Source organism: Canis lupus, chromosome 26 (genome assembly GCF_048164855.1).
Source record: "Canis lupus baileyi chromosome 26, mCanLup2.hap1, whole genome shotgun sequence".
NCBI lineage: Eukaryota > Metazoa > Chordata > Mammalia > Carnivora > Canidae > Canis > Canis lupus.
Window position 1 is genome coordinate 6,979,473 of NC_132863.1, and position 26,967 is coordinate 7,006,439.

The following is a 26,967-nucleotide window of genomic DNA, read 5'->3' on the forward strand; positions in this document are numbered from 1 at the left end:
AGTAAATGTTCTAGTGACTTAGTTCTTGTCTTCCAAGGAATTGAATTCTTGTGGAATAGTGGACTTAGGAGCTACCTGTACCATTCCTTGTTCTCTATCTTTACAGACGAGTGAATGAGGTATGCAGTCAAGGTTACAGATATGTAAAGAAGCAATCAATGTTTATTAGAACAAAAGGCCATAAAATATGAAGACTTAAGTGTGGAGAAAGCTAAGTCAAATGTCCTTTGACCACTTATGGAGTGTACTTCTTACCCCATTTCATCAAAGTATAACAATTTTGATGATTCAGTCCACACTACCATCTTCGCTTTCAAAGAGAGTGTAAGAGGTCAGAAGACTGCCCTGCACAGGCCTCAGGGTCAGGCGGGAGTGGCAGTTTGTAGTGGACAGATTTCATCCTCCTGTGTCTGCTGAGATGGGACTTGTGGCTGAAGCCTTTGTCGCACATCTTGCACACATAAGGCTTCTCCCCCTGGTGTGTCATCTGATGTAAGAGGAGGTGTGACTTCTGGATAAAGTCTTGGCCACACTCTCGGCACACACAAGGTTTCTCTTCTGAATGTACCCGTTTATGTATGATTAAAGCTGACTTGTTGCTGAATCCTAGGCCACACTGCCTGCACATGTAAGGCTTCTCCCTTGAGTGCTTCCTCTTGTGCCTGATGAGACCTGCCTGGTGACTGAATCCCCGCCCACACTCTCTGCACACGTACGGCTTTTCCCCTGAGTGTGTCCTCTGGTGTGCAACGAGGTTTGACTTCTGGCTGAAGCCTCGCCCGCACTCCTCACACACCATGGGCTTTTCCCCTGAGTGTGTCCTCTGGTGTCTGATGAGGTTTGACTGCTGGCTGAAGCCTCGCCCACAATCCTTGCACACAATGGGCTTGTCCCCTGAGTGAATGTTCTGGTGCCTGTTGAGGTGTGACTTCAGACTAAAGCCGCGCCCACACACCCCGCACACATAAGGCTTCTCCCCGGTGTGTGTCCGCCTGTGTGAGATGAGGGTTGAATTCTGGCTAAAGCTGTGCCCACACACTCCACACACATAAGGCTTCTCTTTGGAGTGTGTCCTCTGGTGGTTGACAAGGGTCGTCCTCTGCCTAAAGCAGCGCCCACACTCTTTGCAGGCGTAAGGCTTCTCCCCGGAGTGTGTTCTCTGGTGTGAGATGAGGTTCGACCGGTCACTGAAGCCTAGTCCACAATCATTGCACACGATGGTCTTTTCCTCCAAGTGTGTCCTCTGGTGTCTAACGACAGCAGACTTCTGGCTAAAGCCTTTCCCACACTCCCGGCACACGTAGGGCTTCTCCCCCGAGTGTGTCCTCCGGTGTATGATGAGGTTTGACTTCTGACTAAAGCCTCGCCCGCACTCACTGCACATGTATGGCTTCTCACCCGAGTGGGTCCTCTCATGGATGATGAGCGTGGACTTGCGGTTGAATCCTCGGCCGCACTCCCTACACACAATCGGCTTCTCCCCCGAGTGGGCCTTCTGGTGCCTGGCGAGGCTCTTCTTCAGACTGAAGCCCTTCTCACACACGCCACACACATATGGCTTCTCCCCGGAGTGAATCCTCTGGTGACTGAGCAGGTTTGTCATCTTGCTGAAGCCCAGGCCACACTCTCTACAGTTGACCGTTCCAAATCCTAAAACTTCTATCCTCTTCAACAGTCGGTCGGCCTCCTCAGGGTTCCCTGTCGGAACGGGGCTAGACCCTATTTCCATGCCTCTGACGCCACTCCGAGAGCTGGCTGGCTGCCTTTGGGGTGGCCTAGAGAATGCTCCCGAAGTCCTTTTCTTTGTCTTGCCAAACAAAGGCTTGGCAACTTCTCTCTCTTGACCTTCCGCTTTATCACTCCAGGGCTCTGGATCAGAGGCATGTTGCTGCTGCTTCTGGGCCCCTGGGCACGGATCCCCTGGGTCAACATGAGTTTCTGCACACAGGCATGCGAAGACCCAGGGTGGGTGATTACACAGCATGTGTTGCGTGTGGCGTTTCTGACTGGAAAAATCCGAAGGGCAGAGAGGACAGAGGTGGAGTTCTGGCTTTGGTTCTGCTGCAGAGAGAAAAGCCAGGAGTCAGAGCAGAGACTCGGTGGGGCAGCCCCAGCAATTCTGCCTCGTGGGCTATGAGGCTTGATTCCCTGCTCTTCAAAATGCTTCCAACTTGAGAACTACCCAGTCAAGGCTTCCTTTAAATGATGTACTTTTCCAGCCTCTTCCATTATGGCCTAGAAAACCCACCCTCCAGCCTCTCCCATGCAGCCAGCTTTATGATCATCACAGGCAATTTCGGCTCTTTCAAATAGGGCCACTAAGCAACAGTCCTCCTCAGCTCCCGCGACTGTCTCCTAGCCAGCACCCACACAATGGAGACCGTGTCCACAACTATTTTCTCTGACTGACAGAGATCTGATCACAGGACCTGTATAGAAATGTCAGGTCTTTCCCTATTTCCCACTGAGGACAAAGGGACAGATGGAGAGAGCACTCACTCAGAATGGAGAACCCCCAGTGTAGGAAGCAGCATAAAAATGGTTAGAGATGGTCTGTGAGATGCCTGGAGTTCCTCCACTCACTAACAAATATTTATTGGAGGATTACTTTGTGCTAGAATTTCTAAGAGGCCACAGGTAATGGACAACACAAGCACTGTCTAGTCGCCCAAAGATGGTCCCTCCTGGTACCCCTGACCAGTTTAAACCCTGTTAATCTTCATAATTAATCTAAATAAAAATCTCCCCAGAAATCAGTATAGAAGCAAAAATTTCTTCTTATAGTACCTCATATGTAGAAGATGTTAACACTGCGTGTATAGTTTTATCATAGCTGGTTCTAGTCTTCAGAAGGCCAGAAACAACCAAACAATTTGAGAAACCAGGTAGTCATTGTACTGGACCAACCTCAACACAATTTTCTTGATTAATGAACTGAGCTTTTAAAAACCAACTGTATTCACATCTAAATTCTAGCATTTGGTTCTGAATGTTACTGTATTTGGAGATGGGGCCTTTAAAGAGGTAATTAAGTTAAACCTTAATTAAGAAGTAATTAAGATTAAAAGGGGTCATAAGGGTAGAGCCCTCATCCGATGTGACTACTGTCCTTATAAGAGGCAGAGACAGCAAGGATGTGCACACACGAAGGAAAAGCCATGTGAGGACATAAAGAGAAGGCGGCCATCTGCAAGCTTCTTTCTGTAGCTCACTGGGTTTTTTCTTACATTCTTGCTCAATCCTTTTAAAAAACAGTAACAGAAAGAAGCCCATGAGGGGTACCTGGGTGGCTCAGTCAGTTAAGCAGCTGCCTTTGGCTCAGGTTATGATCTCAGGGTCCTGGGAGTCTGTATCTCCCTCTGCCTCTCCCCCACCACCTGGCTGGTGCCCCCCCTTAAATAAATAAAATATTTTAAAAAAGGAAAAAACAGAAAGATGCCCGTGGATGTGGAAGAAAACTGAGTGAAGTAAAGAGGGCAAACATAGTGGGAGGAAGAAAGAGAGATGAGAGATACCAGGACAGCCCTGCTCTCAGGTGAGGATGAAGGTCTAGAAGGGAGGCCACACCAGGCAACGCAAATACAGCACAGGAGGTCAGGAGAAGCAGGAAAGCCGCCCTCTCCAGCACCTGGGCAATGCCTCCTGTCTCCCACCGTGCGCTGCCTGCAGTTCTGTGCTCCGTCTGCCCCACACTCCCCACTCACCTGGACAGAGGGCTGGTGAGCATTTCCCCTCCTCTCTCCAGCTTTCCTTCCCTTGCTCCAGCTGGGTGATAAGTTTTGGCTTAGAAAATGGAATTCCTGCTCACAGGAAAAGAAAACAAGGTGGCTATAGGTGAGGGGCACAGAGGCCAACTCAGAAAGCAAGATGGCTGCTTCAAGCATAGCCTCAAATGCCCAGCAGCAAGAATGTGAGTCCTCAAGGATTCTAGGGCTTACCCAGTGAGACCAGGTTGCTGTAGTTCTCCAGCATCACCTCCCTGTACAGGGATCTCTGAGCAGGGCTCAGCAGCATCCACTCTTCCTGGCTGAAATTCACAGCCACATCTCTGAATGCCATGTGTGCCTGGAACAGAAAACACAGCCCTGCTCACCGAGGAGCCAGCCTTGCCCATGATTCAGGCTGAGGGAAAGGAAGAGGCCGCCCTGCAGGAGGCTTGGCGAGCTAGCAAGATTCTGTCCTCAGGGTGCCTGGGTGGCTCGGTTGGTTAAGCATCCAACTCTTGACTTTGGCTCAGGTCATGATCTCAAGATTGTGGATCGAGCCCTGTGTTGGGCTCCATGCTTATTGAGAAGACTGTCTCTCCCTCTTCTTCTGCCCTTCCCCCCATTCATGCATACCACCCCCCTCTCAAATAAATCAATAAATCTTAGGAGTGCCTGGGTGGGCTCAATTGGTTGAACATCTGACTCTTGACCAGGTCATAATCTTGGGGTCATGGGATTGAGCCCTGCTCAGACTCTGCTGGGCGTGGATCCTGCTTCGGATTCTCTTTCCCCTTCCCTTGCTGCTCCTCACACTCACATGCTCTCTATCTCTCAAAAAAAAAAAAAAAAAAAAATTCTGCCTTTGATTATGACCTTGATACCATGTTTTTCAAAACCTCTGAAACTCTGTTGCTATCCAGCCAACAGCTGTGAATCTTGAATCTACATTTAAGATCTTCGGTGGGTTGCGTGGAGAATATATGCAAAAAAGAGTCCCTAGGGGCACCTGGTTGGTTCAGTCGGTTACTTGTCTGCCTTTGGCTCAGGACATGGTCCTAGGGTCCTGGGATTGAGCCCTGTGTCGTGTTTGGCTCCCTGCTCAGTGGGGAGTCTGCTTCTCCCTCTGCCCCTTCCCCTGCTTGTGCTCTCTCACTCTCCCTTGCTCTCTCTCTCCAAAAAATAAAAATAAAATCTTAAAAACAAACAAAAAAAGAGTCCCTAACTTTCAGGAACTTTAAACTTAGAAGAGGGACTCCTGGGTGGCTCAGCAGTTGAGTGTCTGTCTTTGGCTCAGGGCATGATCCCAGAGTTCCAGGAAGAGGTCCCACATCAGGTTCCCTGTGAGGCCCCTGCTTCTCCTTCTGCTTATGTCTCTGCCTTCTCTCTGTGTCTTTCATGAATAAATAAATAAAATCTTAAAACCTAGAAGAGCAAACAACATATAATAATTAAAAGTAAAAGCATAACAGACTTCGAATTTTAAGAATTTAAAAGATCAAATAATATTACCAATCATCTTAGTATTGAGCATCTGAATGACTAAAGTGCACACAATTTAGTAACAGCACAGGCTAACCTATAATTCAGTCCTTTCCCTAGATGCCATGGTCCCTTGGCCTCCTTGGATCTGAGAGACATAAGTGGGCAGTGGTGAAGAGCATGGTCTTGGGCGTACTTCCTGGTTTGGGGCCCACCTCTGTGGTCAATTAGTGAAATATAGATAACAGTATATTAAATGTATGGCCCTACACTGTGGATGCTCAGGGTGCACCTTCGTGGCCACTCAACCTACAAATTCATCGCTATATTCATTCTCATCCCCCCATCCAGTTTTACTCATCTCCTTAACTCTATTTCAAAATGGAGGACATGGGAAATACAGACATCAGGAAAAGGGTCCTGAGGCAGACCCAGGAACTTTTATCCTAAAGGATGGGCAAGAGAAGAGGGAAGTGTTAGGTATTCCAGATGAAGCATGTGGGGAGCAGAGAAGACGACGCTGTGAGCAAAGAAGAGAGGATGCTGTAATGCAGACAGGGAGGACAACCCGGGAGGAATAAAAGGTAGAATACAGAAGAGGTAGAATGTATAAAAGGTGGAATGTATAAGAGGTGGAATGAATAAAAGGTAGAATATAGAAGAGGAATGTAGCAGCCTACAGATTTTTAATCTGTATTGTAGAATATATATGATAAATATTTTACTATTTTTACCATTTTAGGTATACATTTCAGTAACATTAAGTTCATTCACACTGTTGTACACCCATTACCATTGTATCTCCAGGACTTGTTCATCATCCAACACTGAGTCTGTAACCATTAAATAATAACCCTTCCTCCTCTCAAACCCAGGGAACCACCACTTTAGTTTCCATCTCTATGTATGTGCTTATTCTACATACTGCAAATAAGTAGACTTATACAATATCTGTCCTTTTGTGTCTGGCTAATTTCACTCCTGTAGAAGCATGAACTCAGAATTTCCTCCCTTTTCAAGACTAAAAATTATTCAGTTTTATATTTATGTATATATAAATATATATTTTCATTTTCATATATTTATATATCCATTGATGGACATTTGGTTTGGTTTGTATTCACCTTTTAATGACTGAATAATACTCTTCACAAATTGGTGTATAATGAGTCCCTGCTTTCAATTCTCTGGGGTATATACCCAGAAGTAGAATTACAAGAGCAAATAGCAAAGTCATATTCATTTTTTTCAGGAATCACTGTGCTCCACAGCAACTGCATCATTTTACAACAACACTAGCAATGCAGAAGTATTCTAATTTCTCCATATCCATCCTCACCAACACTCATTGCTGGTTTTGTTTGTAATAAGCCATCTGATGGGTGTAAAGTGGCATCTCATTGTGGACTTAATTTGCATTTCCCCAATGATGAGTGATGATGATCATCTTTTCACATGCTTATCTGCTATTTATATAACTTCTTTGCAAAAATATCTATTCAAGTTCTTTTCTTTACCCATTCTTGAATTAGGGTGTTTGTATTTTTGTTGGGTTGAGTTCTTTATATATTCTGAATATTAATCACTTACCAGTGATTTGCAAATATATTTGCACAAAAGTCATAAATTTTGATGAAGACCAATTTAGCTATTTTTTCTTTTGTTGTTGAGCTTTTGGTGTAATATCCAAGAAATCATCACTAAATCCAATTTCATGAAGTTTCCCCTAAGAAACTGTTTTTTCCTAAGAGTTTTATAGTTTTAGTTCCTACTTGTTTAGGTTTTTAATCCATTTTGAGTTCATTTTTGTATATGGCATGAGGTCCAACTACATTCTTTTGCATGTAGGCATACAGGTTCCCAGCACTGTCTATTAAATAGACTGTCCTTTCCACCACTGAATAGTCTTGGTACTCTTGTCCAAAATCATTTTGACCATATACATGCAAGTTTATTTCTGGGCTCTCTGTTCTAGTCTGTCAGTCTGTAATTCCATCTCTATCCCAGTACCACACAGCTTGGATGACTATAGCTTTGTAGTAAATTTTGAAATCAAGACCTATGAGCCCTCCATATTTGTTCCTTTTCAAGACTGTTTTGGCTATTTAGAATCCCTTGAGGTTTCATATGAATTTTGGGATCAAGTTTTCTATTTCTGGAAAAAAAAAAAAAGCCATTGGGATACCAGGACCCCAGGATCACGCCCTGAGCCAAAGGAAGACACTCAACCACTAAGCCACCCAGATGCCCCCAATTTAGATGTCTTTTTTTAAAAAAAATTCTTGCCTACTTACTCTGGCTAGAACTTCTAGTACTGTGTTTGACAGCAGTGGCAGAAGTCGGCATCTTTGTCATATTTGATCTTACAGAAAAAGCCTTTAATCTCTTACCATGGAGTATGTTAGCTGTGAGGTTTTCACAAATGACCTTTATTATGTTGAAGCAGTTTTCTTCTATTCCTAGTTTATTGAGTGTTTTTATCATAAAAGAGTGATGGATTTTATCAAGTACTTTCTGTATCAGTTGAGATGGTCACAGGGGTTTTGCCCTTCATCTGTTAATGCGGTATATTCATTGATGTTTACATGCTGACCCATCCTAGCAGTCTAGGACTAAACCCCACTTGGTGGGATTCTTTTAGTATGCTGTATAATTCTATGCAAAGTATAGAATTTTTTTACTAGTGTAGAAAAGCATATAATTCTTTTAATATGCTGAATTTGGTTTGCTAATATTATGTTGAGAATTTTTGCACCTGTTTTCACAAGGGATATTGGCCTGTAATTTTCTCTACTGCCTTTTTCTGGTTTTGGTATCAAGGTGATGCTGGCTTCACAGAATTAGCTAGGCAGTATTCCTTCTTCAAGTTGGGGTGGGGGGTGGCAGTGATATTTGAGAATTGGTGTTTTTCTTTAAATGCATAAAATTCACCAGTGAAGGTGATGGTTCAGGGTGGTTCTTTGCTGGGAGCTTTTGATTACTGATTCAAGGCCCTTGCTGGTCTATCAATTTCTATTTCTTAATGATTCTGTTCTGAGGTTTTTTTATTATTTTTTTTTTAATTTTTTTTTTTTTATGATAGTCACACACAAAGAGAGAGAGGCAGAGACACAGGCAGAGGGAGAAGCAGGCTCCATGCACCGGGAGCCCGACGTGGGATTCGATCCCGGGTCTCCAGGATCGTGCCCTGGGCCAAAGGCAGGCGCCAAACTGCTGCGCCACCCAGGGATCCCTTTTTTTTTGTATCTAAGAAGCTGTCCATTTCATCAAGGCCATCCCACTTGTTGGGGTATAATAGTTTATAATAGTCTTGTATAAACCCCCTTATTTCTGTAGAATCAGTAATAATGCCCCACCTGCACTTCTGATTTTAGCAATCTGAGACTTTTTGTTTTCTCAGTCAAGTTAGCTAAAAGTTATGTCAATTTTGGTAGGCTTTTCAATCTTTTTTTTTTTTAATTTTTATTTATTTATGATAGTCACACACAGGGAGAGAGAGAGAGAGAGAGAGAGAGAGAGAGAGAGAGGCAGAGACATAGGCGGAGGGAGAAGCAGGCTCCATGCACCAGGAGCCCGACGTGGGATTCAATCCCGGGTCTCCAGGATCGCGCCCTGGGCCAAAGGCGGGCGCCAAACCGCTGCGCCACCCAGGGATCCCTTGGTAGGCTTTTCAAAGAACCAGTTTCTGGTTTTATTGATTTTCTCTATTATTTTTCTATTCTCTATTTAACTCTGTTCTAATCTTGACTATTTCCTTCCTCTGCTACCCTGAGTTTAGTGTGTTCTTTTTCTAGATTCTTAAGTGGTAAAACTGTTATTGCCTGAGATATTTTTCCTTTTTTTTTTTTTTTCTTTTTTTAGAGATTGAGGGAGGGAGAAAAAGAGAGGGGCAGGGGGAGGGGCAGAGGGAGAGGGTAAGAGAGAATCTTAAGCAGACTGCATGCCCAGCATGGAGTCTGACATGGGGTTCAATCTCAGAACCCTGAGATCACAACCAGAGTTGAAATCAAGAATTGGACACTTTAACTGACTGAGCCACTCCAGCACCCCTTCATATCCATTTGTATACATTCTGTATCTATTTTCATTAGAATTATCACAGTGATTAAATTTAACATCCTAAAGTTAAAACACCCTAATTTGAATTGATATCAGCTTAACTTCAATAGCATGCACAATTCTTTTCTTATGTGCTCCATCCTAATCTCCTGTCAGTTATTAAAATCATAAAATTACACCTCTATGGCCTGTGTCCAAAAATATAGACTCATAATTGTGTTTTCTTTAAGGCATTAGTCTCTAAAATCATGTGGAAAACAAAAAATGTGTAAACCAAAGTAACAATAACACTAGCTTACATAATTGCTAATTATTTACCTTTACTGTAGAACTTTATCTCTTCATACATCATCAACTAACCGTCTAGTATCCTTTCATTGCAACCTGAAAGCCTTCCATTAGCATTTCTTGCAAGGTAAGTCTGGTGGCTGCAAACTGTATCACCTTTTCTTTTTCTGGGAATGTCTTGATTTCTCCCTTACTTTTGAAGTTTTGCTGGATATAGAATTCCTAGTTGACAGTTTTTTCTTTCAGCACTGAATATATCAATGCATTGTCTTCTGGCTTCCACAGTTCCTGATTAGAAATCTGCTGATAGATTTTAGAGGACCCTTTGTATGTGACAAGTTGCTTCTCTCTTGATACTTTTGAGATTCTCTGTTGCCTTTGGCTTTCAAGGGTTTGGTTACACTGTATTGTGGTGTGAGTCTCTTTGACAATTTATCCTACTTGGAGTTTGTTGAGCTTCTTAGTTGCTTTTTATATCTTCTGTCTCTATTTCTATGTTGTCCTAATATAATTTTCTCAATTTTGTTCATGTCTTCCTTTAGGTCAGAGAATCTTGAAGACATCTGTTTTAAAGTCTTTGTCTAGTAAGTCCCACCATCTGGCCTTTATTGGGGATAGTTTTCTATTGATTTTTTCCCCTCTGAATGGACTCTATTGTCCTTTTTCTTTGTATGCTTCATGACTTTTTGTGGAAGACTGGATATCTGAATCTTATAATATGGCAACATTCGCATTCAGATTCCCAGGTATCTACTGGGTGGTTTTAAACTTGTGGTAGGCTGTCTCTGCTGGGATTCAGCCTGAGGTATAAACTTAGGGTTTTCTCAGGTCTTTCTTATGCTTTTCTGATCCTGTGCCTTTCCATGGGCATGCATGGTAACTTTCTAAATCCCCTGCAAGTGCAATCGTTTTGGATGTTCTAGTCTTGAAATGTCTGATGAAAAAGATGAAAAAGGAAAAAAATAAAGGGGAATAAACTTCCAAGGATCTGGTTCTTTAAAGCTCCTACTTCAGCCAGTGGGGGTTGTAATAATGGTGCCCCATTTCTGTAATCAGAAGAAGCAATCAGGAATCAGAATGCAGATCCTCGACATTTGGAGGACAAGGTCCTTACTGCCCACTCTGGCCTCTGCAAGCTGTGTGCAAACTGCTTCAGGAACATATGTATGGCTTTCTGCCATGGGGGTGGGGGTGGGTGCACTAAAAGCTGAAACTCGCTGTTCCAAACCTTCCCTTGGAAGCTGCAAGCATTCAACTAGACCCCAGAGTTCCAAAATAGTTATATCAGACAGATTTTACCAGTACAATTGTTGTCTAGGTGGGGAGACAGATTTCTGGTGCTTCCTACTTTATTATTTTCCATGATGTCACTCTCAGCTTGTAAAAGTTTTAAAGCTGAACAAAGGAATGTAGCCTGTATCCTGTCCTGTAGAACTATGCATTATTCACAGTTAGCCACTTGGTGAGTGACTTACATTATGGGTGGAACAGGCTTCAGGTAAGGTTAGTCATGCCTCTAGGACTAATGCTAGACTCTGTCAAGGACCAACAAGGCAGTCAGGATAAGAGAATGTGTCTATCCTGAGATAGCCAGTGTGGAAATACAGAAGACACTCACCATTACCCTGGCTTTCCGGGACCCTGTGGCCATTTTTCCTGGTATCCCTAAAGAAGGATATCTCAGAAGGCAGATCTGGGTAAGGAAAACAGAAATGAAAGGGTGTCAGGTGGGAATGCTTGCCCCATGAATGAGGCAGGGCCTGCCTCAATTGGGGGAAGGGTGGCATGCTGAGGAATGTTAACAGTCTAAGTCTCAACTAGGGCCCTGGAAGAAGGTCCAGGAAGCCAGACCTTCAGCAGGTTCGGTTCCACACTCTCCTGATCACAACAAATTAAATGTAAAAGAGCATTTTTGAGGCCATTTACTTGGCAATAGATGATGTTAAATGCTGCACTATGAATCTGAGGGGTTGTGCAAATGGTATTCTGGTTGTTTTTTTTTAAAGAAATACATATTGAAGTATTTATGGATGGAAATGATTAAAAACATTTCAGAAAAAATGAGATAAAAACATGAAACAAGATTGCAACACGGTGATGACTGTTAAAACTTAGACTTTATTATACTATTCCTGCTTCTTTTGAACATGTCTAGAATTCTCCCATTAAAAATTATTTTAAAATTCTTAACCAGCAAAAAACTTATGCAACATGATAAATAAGAAGCATTAAATCAAGATTATATACATAAGGATGGTCATTATACTACTGTCTCCTTTACATTTGAGATTTTTCATTAAAAAAGTAAAATGTGGGATGCCTGGGTGGTTCAGCAGTTGAGTGCCTCCCTTCAGCTCAGGGCATGATCCTGGAGTCCCAGGATTGAGTCCCACATCAGGCTCCCTGCATGGAGCTTGCTTCTCTCTGCCTGTGTCTCTGCCTCTCTCTCTCGGTGTCTCTCATGAATAAATAAATAAAATCTTAAAAAAAAAAAATACAATTTTTCACTGGAGAGCCAGGACAGAAAAAAAATAAAAAAATTAAAAAACTAAAACACTGTGTTGAGAACAAAACTAGTGGAACCCAGAGCAATAACCAAGGACAGAAATTGGCAAGAATGAATTATCAATTTTAAAATAATAAATTATGACAAAGATTAGACAAATAAATATTATGACTTAGATGAAGTGACAGGAAAGAAATGAAATGGCAAATCATAAGGGAAATCAAAGAACATTTTTCAAGAAATTTATTTCTGTGGTTTAATTTAATTCTATTTAATTATACATGCAATTAGCATCTCTGTTAGTGTTGGAAAGAACCCTGAATAGTCTGAAGATTATAAAGGAAAAGGTTTAGTTCTCTTTCTGGACTCTGCCCCAGGACCACACCTGTGTAACTACTGTTAACTATTTTGTGAGTGCTCTTTGATTTATCATTTTGTCTCTTCATTTTCATCTGTATTTGGGTACATGTGCAAACAATGTTACCTTCCTATAAATAAAAACCATTTGTATTATTCTTTGTTTTTTAAGATTTTATTTATTTATTCATGAGAGACACAGAGAGCGAGGCAAAGACACAGGTAGAGGGAGAAGCAGGCTCCCCGCTAGGAACCCAATGTAGGACTCAATCGCAGACCCTAGGATCATGCCCTGAGCCAAAGGCAGATGCTGAACCGCTGAGGCACCCAGGTGTCCCCCATCTGTATTGTTCTAATTTAGGTGCATTTGTGTACACCAGTACTCACAGCCTAACTCTGTTCTTTTTAAGAATTGTTATACTGTGTCCATCAGCAGACCACGTTTTCTTTTCTTTTCTTTTTTTTTTTTTTTTTTTATTTATGATAGTCACAGAGAGAGAGAGAGAGAGAGAGAGAGGCAGAGACTCAGGCAGAGGGAGAAGCAGGCTCCATGCACTGGGAGCCCGACGTGGGATTCGATCCGGGGTCTCCAGGATCGCGCCCTGGGCCAAAGGCAGGCGCCAAACCGCTGCGCCACCCAGGGATCCCGACCACGTTTTCTTTAACAAAGTATTCTTCTGTCAATGGATAGACTGTGGTGTTTATCACCAAAAGGTTATAAGCAATACTTTTTTGCAAACATGTCAGTCCTTCTGTATAAGTGCTAAAGGAGTGGAATTTCTGGACATAAAACTGAACATACGCTTACACCACCAAACTGCCCCCCAAAGGCTGACCAATTCATAATCCTGATGACCACATATAGTACACCCCTTTCCACACTTTCTATAATACTTGATTCATCCAGGAGATTCCTCAACTAAGGCTTACCATATGCAAGAGCTTGGGGAATTCTAGAGCTATAAGCTCTTTGTGAGGAATCTACTGGAAGATGACTATTAAACTTGGTAGGACAGGACAGGGGAAAGCAGGTAAAGGACTGATGGTAAGTATTTAATGTATATAACTGTAGACCTAGCACTATGTGGTGGAGAAGAATGGGGAAGAAAAATATATACTTATGGTATGCCTATGTGTCCTGATAAAGTAGAAATGCCACTAAAATGGGAGGAGAAACAGGGAAGGAGAAAGTAGAAAAAGTTTACTGAATGTTGCATTAAGTGGTAGAGGGAAAAACACAAAGTCACAGAATTTCTAAAAATAATAATGAAACACTGTGGATGTGTGACATTCATTTAAAACAGTGAGGTGAGGGGATCCCTGGGTGGCTCAGCAGTTTAGCACCTGCCTTCGGCCCAGAGCGTGATCCTGGGGTCCCGGGATCAAGTCATGCATTGGGCTCCCTGCATGGAGCCTGCTTCTCCCTCTGCCTGTGTCTTTGCCTCCCTCTCTCTCACGAATAAATAAAAGCTTAAAAAAAAAAAAAAAAAAGTGAGGTGAGGAAAATGGATAGCTTTAGATATTTTAATAAAGATAACAGAAATTAGTTAACATAAAAAATTGTAATAAGTCCTAATTTTTTAAAAAATTAGTGAAATAAACACAGCTATCTTAAGAAATGAGAAAGCATTAATATTCAAAATAAGAAATCACAAAGGGGAAATGCCAGTTTCTTGAATTATCAATGTATTGGGTTTAAAAAAACAACTAATTGTTTTCACTTGCCTTCTACTCCAGAAAGTAGGAAAAAAACAAAAATTGAGAAAAAGAGAAGAAAGTGTCCTTTTAAAAGAACAAGAAACAATAAATTAAAAACCAGAAGCATTAGATTCTCATTCTGAGAACAGCTTATATCAAACTATCCCTCTTCCGAATAACTATACATCTTGATCAAAATATAAAAAACAACTATTTGAAGATACTGCAACCAGAAGCAGCATTAGAGGGTGTACAACCCTTGAAAGAAGGGACACATACTGTATTGAACATGGTTTTCATCTGAGGGCAGTCCCCAGTCCGTGTGGCACATGAGGAATAGATCCAAAGTCTGTGGCTTCCAGACTTCCTGGAAACTGTATGGCAGAATCCTAGAAAAGCAGCAGCAACTATGCATGGAGCCTCAGGGCTACACACAAGCACCGCCTAAAGGTGGCTGAATACATGAGGCAAGAGAACAAAAAGTTCAGGTGGCTAACAACCAACGAAGGTGAAAGGAGTTGCGCAGGTTTCTGCTACTGTTCACAGGTAAGCCTGAGTGTATAGCTTGAGTCCAATCAAGTAAAAGATTGCTAAATACCTCAGATAAGCTCCTACTGAAACACAGGTTACACAAAACATACATCCTTTCAGCATACCTAGAGAATACTCTAACTTCAAGTTACCTGTGAATAAATCACCTATTAAAAAACAAAAGGGCAAAAAAAATGTTTTTTAAAGCATAAAGCACTAAACCAGTGAGCTGTCTCCTATATTTCCTACATGAAGCCATCAGAGAGTAGAACAGCTCCGGGTTAAAACTACATGAAAGAGAGAAGAGAGGCACCACTAGTGTGGATTTAAAGTTGGTGGAAAACAACCATCAGAAAAGAAAGGTTACCATTCATGAGAAAATGCTGAAAAGGCATACCGATAGGTCAGAGCACTTACCACAGGGAAGGGACTTAAAGGGCAGGCAGAAGGGCAGGCAGAACAAGCACAGGAAGTCTTGGAGAGGGAAAGCTCCAGAGGGAAAGGTGGGATTACAAGGAAAAGGTGCCTCTTGGAAACTCCAAGGTAAAGGGAAAAATAAGCAAGGAAGAAATAAAGGGTCCTGCAAAACAGAAGAGAATTTAAAAAAAGAACACACAATCTCTCTTCCTCCTGCAATCCAACAAAGAAAGCAACTAGTTACACTAACAGAACAGGTTCCCTGACCTAGGAAATGTCAACAACACAGAATTCGACAGTTGTTTACAGAAATGCAGATGTGTAGTCATCCTCTATAAAAAACCAAAACAGAAAACAGAAAATGAGAATCCAAAGTTCGGCTAAAGAAAATTCTACACCAAAAAAAAAAAAAAAAACCAAAAAAACTACACCACCTCCCTTCTCCCCCAAAAAAGGAAAAGAGAAAAAACGATGACAGAAAAAAAGCCGTAACAAAACACTACGTAACAAAACACTACAAGCTGAATTCAAATATTTGAGCATATCCTCAAATATTTGAGCATATGAGAAATCACCCAGAATCAAAAATTCGAATTTGTAACATTTTATACATTTGAGGAAATGAATAGACTTAAACCTATTGTGATCATCATTTCTCAATACATACATATATCAAATCATTATGTTGCACATCTTAAACTAATACAATGTTACATGTCAACTATATTTCAACAACTCTGGAAACAAAATTCAAAAGCAAAGAACAAGTGCAGCCAGGGTGGCTCAGCGGTTTAGCGCCGCCTTCAGCCCAGGGTGTGATCCTGGAGACCCAGGATTGAATCTGGTTCCCTGCATGGAGCCTGCTTCTCCCTCTCTCTGTGTCTCTCATGAATAAATAAATTAAAAAAAAAAAAAAAAAGGCAAAGAACAAATGGGCAAAAAAATAACATGAGTGTTAACTGAATTTCAGAAAGAAATGAAACTAAGTTACCAGACAGCAAAGAATAGATTGAAAACAGGATGGGCATTGAAGTGTAGCAGGAAAACCACTTAAGAGAATAAAAATGAAATAAAGAACAGGCTAGAGAAAAAGTGGTTGAAATGGAAATCAGACCAAAAAAAAAAAAAAAAAAAGGAATATCACCCACGTAATTGTAGTTTCTGATAAAACCCAAAAAGGGAAACAATATTTAAAACTATAGTCCAGGGGAATCCCTGGATGGCTAGGCGGTTTGGCACCTGCCTTCAGCCCAGGGCGTGATCCTGGAGTCCTGGGATCGAGTCCTGAATCCGGCTCCCTGTGTGGAGTCTGCTTCTCCCTCTGCCTGTGTCTCTGCCTCTCTCTCTCTGTGTCTCTCATGAATAAATAAATAAAATCTAAAAAAACCAAAAAAACAAAAAAACAACTATAGCCCAAGAAAACTTCAAAAATAGATGACCTGAACCTAAATTATGAAAAGACCTACAGAGTACCAGGGAAGTTTACTCACAACCACCAACTTCAAGATATCTACTAGAAAAGCTATCAGGCCTTTAAGAACAAGTGATCTAGGCAAAAAATATATCAGACTTCTATCAGAATTATCAAAATCATCATTCAACCCTGATGTAATGCTCAGAATGTAAAATGGTGAAGCCACTATGGATAACAGCATAGTGGTTGCTCTAAAAATTAAAAATAGAATTATAATCTCCCAACTCCACTTCTTATCTCCCAACTCCACTTCTGGGTATATTACAAAAGAATTGAAAGAAGGGACTGGACAGATATTTGTACAGTTATGTTTACAGCAGTATTCATAACACCTAAAACATGGAAACAACTTAACCATACATCAACAAATGAATAGATAAACAAAAATCACATACACACACACGGATATAAAAAGGAAATTCTGATACATGGTACAACATAGATTAACCTTGAAGACACTAGGCTAAGTGAGATAAATCAGACACAAAAAGACAAATATTGTATGATTCCACTTACATGAGGTACTTAGGGTAATCAAATTCACAAGGACAGAAGTAGAAGGATGGTTGAAAGGGGACTCAGGGGAAGGGGAAATAGAAAGTTATTGTTTAATGGGTATAGGGCTTCAGTTTGGAAAGATGAAAAAAGTTCTGGAGATGGAGAGTGCAGTGGTTGTACAACAATGTGAACATCCTTAATGCTGAACTATACACTTAAAATGGTAAATTTTGTGTTATATATATTTTATCCCATTAAAAAAAAGTATGAAAAAAATAGTCATTCAAAGCAAGGCGACAATGGAGCTACATTTACAAGAAACTTAAAGGAAAGGCATTATGAGCCAAAGATTTCATATTCATCCAAGGGATCCTTCAAGTAAGGTTTACACAGGCAAGAGCTTGGGGAGTTCCAGAGCCATAAGCTCTTTGTGAGGAATCTACTGGAAGATAATATTAAAACATAGTTAAGACAGGACAGGGTAAATCAGGTAAAGGACTGATAGTGAGGGGTACCTGGGTGGCTCGGTCAATTAGGCATCTGCCTTCAACTCAGGTCATGATCCCAAGATCGTGGGATCCAGCCCTGCTGGGAGCCTGCTTCTCCCTCTCATCCTTGCTCATGCACTCTCTGCACTCTCTCGCTATCTCTGTCTCTCTCTCAGATAAATAAATAATCTTAAAAAAAAAAAAAAAAGAACTGATGGTGAGTATTTAGTATACGTAACTGTAGATCTAGCACTACATGGTGGGTAAGAATGGGGAAGAAAAATATATACTAATGGTATATGGCTATGTGTCCTGAGAAAGTAGAAATGCCACTAAAACGGGAGGAGAGACAAGGGAAAGGGAAAGTAGAAAAAGTTTACTGAATGTTGGATTAGGTGGAAGTTAGAGGGAAAACACAAATGAATTTCTAAAATTCACAGAATTTCTAAAAACAAAACATTCTAGATGTGTGGGATTCATTTAAAACAGTGAAGTATGGGAAATGTATAGTTTTAAATATTTTAATAAAAATAAAAGCAGAAATTAATAAACAGAAAAGTATATTAAGTGAAATCCTAATTTCTTCTCTCTCTCTCTCTTTTTTAAAGATTTTATTTATTTATTCATGAGAGACACAGAGAAAGAGGCAGAGACAGAGGGAGAGGCAGGCTCCTCGCACAGAGCCCAATGTGGGACTTGATCCTGGAACCGGGATCACGCCCTGAGCCAAAGGCAGACACCCAACCACTGAGCCACCCAGGCGCCCCTGAAATCCTAATTTCTGCAAAAAAAAATTGGTGAAACATGGCTAACTTAAGAGAAAGCATAAATACTGAAAATAAGAAACAAAGGGGAAATAACTACTGAATCACAAGAATATATTTTTTAAAAAGTTATATGAGTATTTTTCAGACCTCTATAAAAAAATTTATATACCTACATGAAATGCATGACTTCTAAGGAAATATAACTGACCTTAGGTGGTAACAGGGAATTCTACCAAACTTTCAAGCCAGATAATCCCAATGCTCTAAGTACTATTCCAGAACCCTGAAAAATGAAGGGAACTTCCTTATTCTTTTTAGAAAGCAACTCTAATGTTGAGACCTAAACTTGACGGCAGTTCAAAAAAATGAAAATTAAAGATCATTATCACTTGTGAATATTGAAGCAAAATTCTAGAAATATCAGTTAAGAGACTCCAACACAACCATAAGAAAATATTTCACCAAGACAATTTCTGGGATTCCCAGAAATTCAATATTGGTGTGACATTAGGAAATCCATTACTATAACACACCATATTAATCAACAAATCTAAGGAGGAAAACCAAGTGTTTTTATACATGCTGAAATATTCTTTTTTTTTTCATGCTGAAATATTCTTTAACAAAACTCAACACTCATTCCTTACTTTAAAAAAAACTCTCCAGCAGCCCGGGTGGTGCAGCGGTTTGGTGCCGCCTGCAGCCTGGGGTGTGATCCTGGAGACACGGGATCGAGTCCCACATCAGGCTCCCTGCATGGAGCCTGCTTCTCCCTCTGCCTCTCTCTCTCTCTCTGTCTCTATGAATAAATAAATAAAATCTTTAAAAAAAAAAAAACTCTCAAGAATATAAGATTGATGGATTCTTAAAAACATTTTATTCATTTTTATTTTTTTTAAAGATTTTATTTACATATTCATGAGAGACACAGAGAGAGAGAGAGAGAGAGAGAGAGAGAGAGGCAGAGACATAGGCAGAGGGAGGGTCCACTCAATCCCGGGACTCCAGGATCATGCCCTGGGCTGAAGGCAGGTGCCAAACCGCTGAGCCACCCAGGGATCCCCAAAACTTTTTATTTTGAACTAATTTTAGGCTTACAGAGAAGTTTGAAAAATATCAATTCTCATATAACCTTTACCCAGCTTTCTCTAATGTTAACATCTTAGGAAACCATAGAACAATGATCAAAACCAAGAAATTAGCATTGACTAAAGCACAGTCCTTAATCAAATGTTGTCAGTTTTTCCACTAATGTGGAAAATGTGTCTTTCATGAACTTGACACTTCTGAAGAAGAGCCCTCAATTTTGGGTTTGTCAGATGTTTTTTTCATGATCAGAGGGAGATAAGTTCATTTTTGGCTAGATTACCTCTTAAGTGATGTCATGTCCTTTTCAGTGCACTGCATCAAGGGGCTAATGATATTGATACGTCTCATTACTGATGATATTAAGCTTGATATTGATCACTTGGTTATGGCAATGTCTGCTGGGTTCTTAAAATTAATAAATATCTTGGGAGAGATAGATACTTTGAGATTATACAAATACCTTGTTTCTCTTCAAACTTCCACTCACTAATGTTAGCATGTGTTGGTGGGATGTGTCCATGCCTGGTATTACTGTGGTATTTAACCAAAAGATGTTCTATTTCCCTTTTTAATTCTAAATTCAGGGATGCCTGGGTGGCTCAACAGTTGAGTGTATGCCTTTGGCCCAGGGCGTGATCCTGGGATCTGGGATTGAGTCCCTGATCAGGCTCTTTGCAGGGAGCCTGCTTCTCCCTCACCCTATGTCTCTGCCTCTCTCTTTCGCTGTGTCTCTCATGAATAAATAAATAATTTTTTAAAAAAATTCTAAGTTCATTAATTATTCTATAAGAGTTGTTCCTTCTCCCTCATTTTTAATTTATTCAGTTATTTATTTATTTCTATCAGTATGGATTCATATCTTATTCTATGTGTTATAATAGAGTATCATTACTATTTTGCTGTTCAAACTATTCCAGCTTCAAACATTGGGAGCTTGTTCTGGTTGGCCTTTTCCTGCTTTAGCCAATAAATGTGGTACAAGTGACACTGTGTCAGTTACAGATTTAAATCTTTTTTTTTTTTTTTTTTTTTTACAGATTTAAATCTTAAGAAGACTAGAAAGCTTATGTTCTAGGGAGGCCCAGGATACCATGTAAAAAGTTCAGCTCCTCTGCTGGAAAGACCATGCAGAGGCAGAGGCCCTGATGCTATATGGAGAGTGAGGCCCAGCTGTCCCAGCTGACCCCAGCCTTCCAGCCATCCTAGAAAGGGCCAAATACATGTGGGAACCATCTCTGATGTTCCAATCCAAACAAGTCTCCAAGGGACTGTGGCCACAGCCAGATCTATAACTCACACAGAGCAGAAGAACCACAAAGCTGATCCTAGTAAACCCAAAGAATTGTGAGAAATTATAACATGCTGATTCTCCTAAGCCACTAAGTTTTGGGGTGGTTTGTGGTGCAGCAATCAATAATCAGAACCCTTCCAGACATGCTATGCCTTCTCCCTCTGCAACTTTCTTAATGACAGAGGTACCTTCCCTCCCACCCACATGCCTATTCCAGCACCAGGACTACTTCCCCACTTGCCACAGCAAGCCCATTACCAAGATTGATTGATTCTACTTCTGAGAACTCTCTCAACTCCTCCCCACTTCCACACCAGCTAGGGGAGGAGGACAATGGCCACAGTCTCTCCTGGCAGGGTCTGCAGACCCTCTCCCGACATCACAGTCAGCCTCATCCATTCCTCCCAGAATTAGCTCTAGATACGTACAGTTGGATCACTCATTCATTCAGTAAAGTATTTATTAAGCTTCTCCTACATGATAGGTACTAGTTTAGACAATGGGGATACAAAAGTGAACAAAAACAAAAAAAAATCTACCCTCATTGACACACAAATCCAAAGAAGGAAGACGGGCATATCAAATTTAATGAATAAAACACACAGTACATCAGGAAGTGATGAGTGAGATGAAGACCAATATGGCAGAGAAGAAGAAAAGTAACAGAGGTGGAGTTTTGGAATTTTATTTATTTATTTATTTATTTATTTATTTATTTATTTATTTATCTATTTATCTGGGGGCAGGGAATGGGGGAGTCTGGTTAGGCATGGTCTCTCTGAAAAGGTGACATCTGAAGCATGTGAAGGAGTGAGCCAAGTGGGTAGTTCTGAAAAGAGACAGTTCACTATGGCTGGTATGCTGAGCATCACAGGCAAGACCCAGTGCATGGTCAAGGTACAGAGTTCACTGTGGCTGGTGTGCTGTGCTTGAGACCAAGTGGGAGAGAGAAAGTTTGAGTGTAAACATTGGGGGAGATCATACTCAGCCCTGTAGGATAATGGTTTTTTACTTTGTCTGAGATAAGCAGCAACTAGAAGGTTTTGAGTAAATGCATGACATTATTTGACTGACATTTTAAAGGATCTCTTTGGTTACTATAGTGACTAATATACTTTAGGGGGACGAGGGAAGATGCAAAGAGATCATGCAAGAGCTATGATCATCCAGGTGAGCCAGGTGAGATGGTGGTAATCTAGGCCACAGTGGAAGCAGTGGAGGTTGGAGATGGTTAAAGTCCAGATTTGCTTAGTGGGGATGGAGTATAAGAGCAAGAAAGAGTTAAGAATGACTCCAAGGTTTTGAGCCTGAGCAATCTGAAGGAAGAAGGAGATATCATGTCACTGCTCCCTATTGGAGCTAAACTCCCTGAAAGAGTGGTCTATACTCCACTGGGATGGAGCAATTTGGGGGAGGCGATCAGATTCTGTTATTGGACACATTAGGTTTGGGATGCCAAAGACATATCCAAGAAGAAATTCGATGTAGACAGCAGGAGACTGGAAGCTGGGGTGAAAGGCATAGATCTAGGCTGAACCTAAAAGAGATGGCATTTAACGCTTGGAGATGGGGGACGCCTGGGTGGCTCAGTGGTTGAGCTTCTGCCTTTGGCCCAGGGCGTGATCCTGGAGTCCCAGGATCGAGTCCCACATCGGGCTCCCTGCATGGAGCCTGCTTCTCTCTCTGCCTATGTCTCTGCCTCTCATTCTCTCCCTCTCTCTCTCTCTGTGTGTCTCTCTCATGAATAAATAAAATCCTTGGGAAAAAATTTCAAAAAAAAAAAAAAAAAGGCCTGGAGAGGAGTCAGGGCCACCAAGGAGACAGTGTAGCTGGAGAAGATGAGAAGTCCAAGAACCAGGGTCTTCCACAGTGGGGGTTTGGGAGAAGAGAAGCTGGCAAGAGGGACAGGAGGAGTGGCCTACAAGGTAGGAGGAAAACCTGGAAACCAGGAGCAACCACGTGAAAGGATATTTTAAGGAGAAGAAGTACACAACTATGTAAAATGTTGCTGAGAACTGACTGTGACATTTGCCACAGACAGGATGGACAACCTTGATGAGAATGTTTTTCAGTAGGTAGAGCTGAAAAGGCTTCATTGGGATATTTAAGAGATGAAGGAAGGATAGACATAGAGACAGCAGCAGAGGCAATTATTTCAAGCTTAGCTCTGATGGAAATGAAAGATGCAGAGCCATAGCTAGAGGGGGAAATCATGTCACTGCCTTGTTCCCTCCTGTCCTCAGATCAAGGCCACACTCACTAATTTGTCATTTTTGGCTCATTCCAACAATGCCCAACCCAAGCCTCTCCAATCAGAACCTCCCCTGCCTCCCCCCACCCCCCTGACGGAACTTCCCTTCCAGCCAGCAAGGACAACAAGTGCCTTCACACTACATCACCTGCTTAATCTAACCAGGTGCCAGGTATTGTTAGTGACTCAAGAGGAGAAGGATGAGGTGCCCAATCCTCAAAGAACTACGTGACAGTTGGACAGTCATAATGTAGCCTGAGAGTCAAGAGTCCTGATAGTGTCAAGTGTTCCGCTGCTGACAAGGACAGACTGGAAGTACTCTCTGGGGAAATCCAGGAATGCTCTGCAGTGGGATCACATCTGAGCTCAATCAATGGGGTTTATATACTAAAGCAGAAAGGCATGGAGAAATTGAAGGGATTACGAATGAGGACACAAGGTCTGAAGAATAGTCCCTGTGAAAATTGTCACTCTTACAACAGGCCTTGTTTCCTGGGGATGGGACCCTGTAGGGCACAAGGTGTCAAAGTTGTGCAAAAGAAACTCACCGTGGTTCGGCATGCAAACAGGAAAGGGGTCCCCACCTGAAGCTGGACTGTCAGGAGCCCAAGAGTCCTCTCTTTGCCCACCGGGCAGTCCTAGATGGGCAGGTAGGCAGGGGCTACAGAGGGCAGATTAAGGACAAAAATGGTTCAGAAGAGTTACTGGAAACCCTCACACTCCAGCAGGGTAGGGCCTCCTCTTCCTCAAAGAAATGGACCTATCACAGAAGAAAAGACTGTGGGCAGCTTGCTGGGAACAGAGCCTGCCCTGACATGCCACTGACCCTGAGCATGAGCAGGGCAGAGCAAAGCAGATCCTCTCTCACCTTTGTTTTTAATAAGAATCAGGCACTGAGGATACACCAGCCACTGTATGAGTTTCACCTAACTCTCCTCAACCAATGAAGTACAATTTATTATCTTCATTTTACAGATGGGAAAATTGAGACACAGGTCAGTCTCTTGCCCAAGGTGGCAGAGCTATAACATGACTGAGCCTAGATGAATCAGGCTGTAGGGGCCATATGCCTAACCAGTAAGGGGAATCTCTTAGGACCAATCTTGATTCTTCTCATTAAGTGTACCCACTATGAGAAGAATCAAGATTGGTCCTAAGGTGATGAGCACGGAGTCTGAGTGATGAGTTTATGGAGTTCTATCTACTTCTGGCTGTTTGAAATTTCTCTGTAATACAAAGTTAAAATGGACCCTAAAATTCCAAAGCCTGTTCACACCAGGGCTGTGGGAATCTGTGATTCTAGTGGTCGGCGAAGATCCTCGGGACCTTTGAAAAACTTGCCCAGGGGACCCTAACCCGACCTCTTCCCCCGAGGCCGGAACCCAAGGGCGACCAGCCAGACCGAGAGCCTAGGATCGCGCCAAAATGGCCACTCCACACCCAGTGAAGGCAGGCACGTCTGCCAAGCCAGCCGCCTGCCGCCCCGCCTCGGCAGAGCGGAGGGGTGGCTGCACCCGAAAAACATCCACCCACCGAAACCCAGGACACCTGGCCCCGGCACCTGGCAAATATCGGCCCCCAAAGCCTACTTACTGAACTCCTCGCAAACCCGGGTGGTTGTGACATGAACGACCACTCTCCCAACATCGCGATTTCGGCCAAGGCCGAACCTGTCTCCACTCGCAGGAACCCTTGGACGGAAGGCCCAAGCCCAGCACCCAGCACCACCCGGCTTCGCGGCTGAGCTCTACCCACGGTCCTCGGGGATGCGCGCCCACACCCCCCAAAATAAGACATCCGGGAGAGCACGGCCTGAGCCACGACGGCGTGTCCCCACCGCTACCTCCTCTCCCCGCCATCTGCACCGTCCCAGCCTCAGCCCATACACCAGCCTTTTAGGACCTACCTTGCCGCGCGCCAGGAAGGGATGGCACGGTTGCCGCAAGGGTCCCGCAGGAGGCTCACTCACCAGCTCCACCAAAGAACAAGGGGTCACTCCAGCCACCAGCTGGGGACCTACTTCTGTAGGTTGCCGGGACTACACTACCCAGCATCCTCGGCGTGGCGCCGGGACTACCCCTCCCAGGATGCTCCACGCAACCACACGCGCCCTGACCGCCCACAACAGCCATTGGCCTTCCAGGGAGCTGTGTCTAGGTAACGTGCCCCGATCACTAAAGAACTACCACCGCGGCACCTGGATCCGGTATTGTTTCTTAAAACCACGTTCGCAAAACACGTAGAGGGTCCCAGGTGAAGCTTCTCGCCCTGACGTGCCCGCTTCTCTGACGCCTCCGCCTCGGAGACTACACTTCCCAGTGACCCCTGCAGTGACTTCCGCATCCGGTGGCGACCCGCCTCCCGGCGGGCGGAAATAACGCGTCAGGGGAGGTGCGGCTCGGCTTCCGGGCCTGGCGAGGGACCGCGGCGTGGGTCGGTGAGGTCGCGGCACCGTCCGGCGGGCCGTGAGCGATCGGCTCGGGTGTCCTTTTAACTCCGTTGGGACCCATAGAGAGGGCGACGCTGAGGGAGGCGGCGCAGCGTTCCCAAGGTCTCCCGGCGCGGTGTGGACTCGGATTCCGAGCACCCTCCACCTGAAATAGCCACTGCGGGTTCCCTGGGGCCTTTTTTCCTCCGCTGGAGTCCCCAAAGTTCCCAGACTATCACCTGTGCCCTGGAGGCCAGGACCCTCCCTCCTAGACCATAGGTCGGAGTAGAGCCAAGCTCTCTGGGTCTCTGTTCCGGGCTGCCGCCCACCAGTCGCGCGCGGAGGGTGTTGACACCCGGCACCCTCGCGCCCCTCTTCACCTTCCTCAGGTAGGCTTTCACAAGTTTCATTCTTCTCCAGGAAGACCCAAAGAAACGTCCACGTGGCCTGGAGAGCTAGGGAAAGACAAGGATTTCCTAAAATTCCTTCTTAGCTTTTGGAAAATGAAATCGTTCCCTTCTTTTGCTCGATTGCCTTGTCCGTGGTGGGTTCGGTCCACCCTGCCTCTGGAGGGGCGCCCGCTCTTCCTTGGAGCCCTCTGCTGACAGTTCCTCTCTGCCCCACCCGTGACTTAATCCACCAAGAAATCAGCTGTTCGCGCCCTTGGAGGTTCAGAGTAACAATGCAAAGGGGTCCCTGCGTAAGTGTCCAGGGATGCTTGCTCTATGCCAGGGGCAGGTCCCAGGGGCTTGGAGATGAGAAAACAAGGAAGACTTCGGGATGAGAGACCGCCTGAGCTTCCCTGAGGGAGTAGGTGAGAGGAGGAGCTGGCGAAAGGCGGGCCAGTGGGAAGGGAGCAGGAAGTGAGGTCAGAGCACCAGGGGCTTGGTCACTGGGTGAGTGGCCCTGGCCGCAGTGAGGGAGGTTTTCAAAAGAAAAATGGTCTTGTATCAGGCTGATTTTCCATGCATATAGGCAGGGGTGCCATCTGGCATACAGATGTTCAGTATGGCCAGCCTTCAGGTTCGTATTTGAAAGAGTTCTCAGCATTTAATAACTAGGAGTTTCCATCTAAAAATCTGGATTGCCTGCTTTCTAAAAAGACTCCTTGCCTCTTTTATCAATCTCTTTTTTTTCTCTATGGTACTTCCCACCCACTCTATCCCACTCCCTACCTCATCTGGAATACCTTGCCTCCTCTTCTTCCTTGACTTCTAAATCCTGTCCATCCTTCAAGTCCAGATTCTCAGTTCTCTTTCCTGAAACCTTCCCTGATTTATCCTATGGTGACTTCTTGTGATTCCTCTGACCCTGGCTGTACCCGGGAGTTTTGAAAAATATAATGCCTGAACACCACCCTCAGGTGGAGCCCTGGCATCATCTGTAATAAAGCTGCTTTCACTCAAGGGAAGGTGTCACCTGATAATGTAGAGGACAGATTCTGTTTTGGAAAGGAAATTTTGGGTAGCCCAATGGCTCAGCGGTTTAGTGCTGCCTTTGGCCCAGGGCGTGATCCTGAAGACCCGGGATCGAGTCCCACGTCAGGCTCCCTGCATGGAGCCTGCTTCTCCCTCTCTCTCTCTCTCTCCCTCTCTCTTTCTGTGTCTCTAATAAATAAATAAAAATCTTAAAAAAAAAA

The 26,967-nt window shown here is 43.3% G+C and overlaps 2 protein-coding genes across 15 annotated transcripts in view; one reads left to right on the forward strand and one right to left on the reverse strand.

Annotated features, from left to right (window-relative positions):
* The window catches only part of DZANK1 (double zinc ribbon and ankyrin repeat domains 1), a 110,796-nt gene extending 90,373 nt beyond the window's left edge, over positions 1-20,423 (forward strand). Inside the window, exon 25 of the mRNA XM_072799899.1 lies at positions 20,396-20,423. Within this exon, the coding sequence (XP_072656000.1) occupies positions 20,396-20,408 (13 nt within the window). The 3' untranslated portion in view covers positions 20,409-20,423. The remainder of the gene's footprint in view (positions 1-20,395) is intronic.
* Positions 134-26,967, reverse strand: ZNF133 (zinc finger protein 133). Of its 14 annotated transcripts, XM_072799929.1 has the most exons (7): positions 24,807-24,843; positions 23,449-23,561; positions 11,152-11,226; positions 9,564-10,579; positions 3,939-4,065; positions 3,705-3,800; positions 134-2,061 (listed from the first exon to the last, which is right to left on the reverse strand). In XM_072799929.1, exons 5-7 carry the CDS (start codon positions 4,057-4,059, stop codon positions 314-316), a joined length of 1,965 nt encoding a protein of 654 aa, XP_072656030.1. In that variant the 5' UTR covers positions 4,060-4,065; positions 9,564-10,579; positions 11,152-11,226; positions 23,449-23,561; positions 24,807-24,843; the 3' UTR covers positions 134-313. The 14 variants fall into 14 exon arrangements, with proteins under 14 accessions (XP_072656030.1, XP_072656027.1, XP_072656035.1 ...); XM_072799926.1 differs by lacking the exon at positions 9,564-10,579 and having other exon boundaries at positions 24,807-26,967; XM_072799934.1 differs by lacking the exon at positions 23,449-23,561 and having other exon boundaries at positions 134-2,058; positions 24,807-24,953.

Coding starts and splice junctions, on each gene's coding strand:
- ZNF133 (XM_072799925.1), bottom strand. CDS start 24,697: ATGTCTTATTTTGGGGGGTGTGGGCGCGCATCCCCGAGGACCGTGGGT. Junction 11,227..24,493: donor CCGGGTTTGCGAGGAGTTCA/GTAAGTAGGCTT, acceptor TTCCTTACCCAG/ATCTGCCTTCTGAGATATCC. Junction 2,062..3,938: donor CAGCAACCTGGTCTCACTGG/GTAAGCCCTAGA, acceptor TTCTCTCTGCAG/CAGAACCAAAGCCAGAACTC.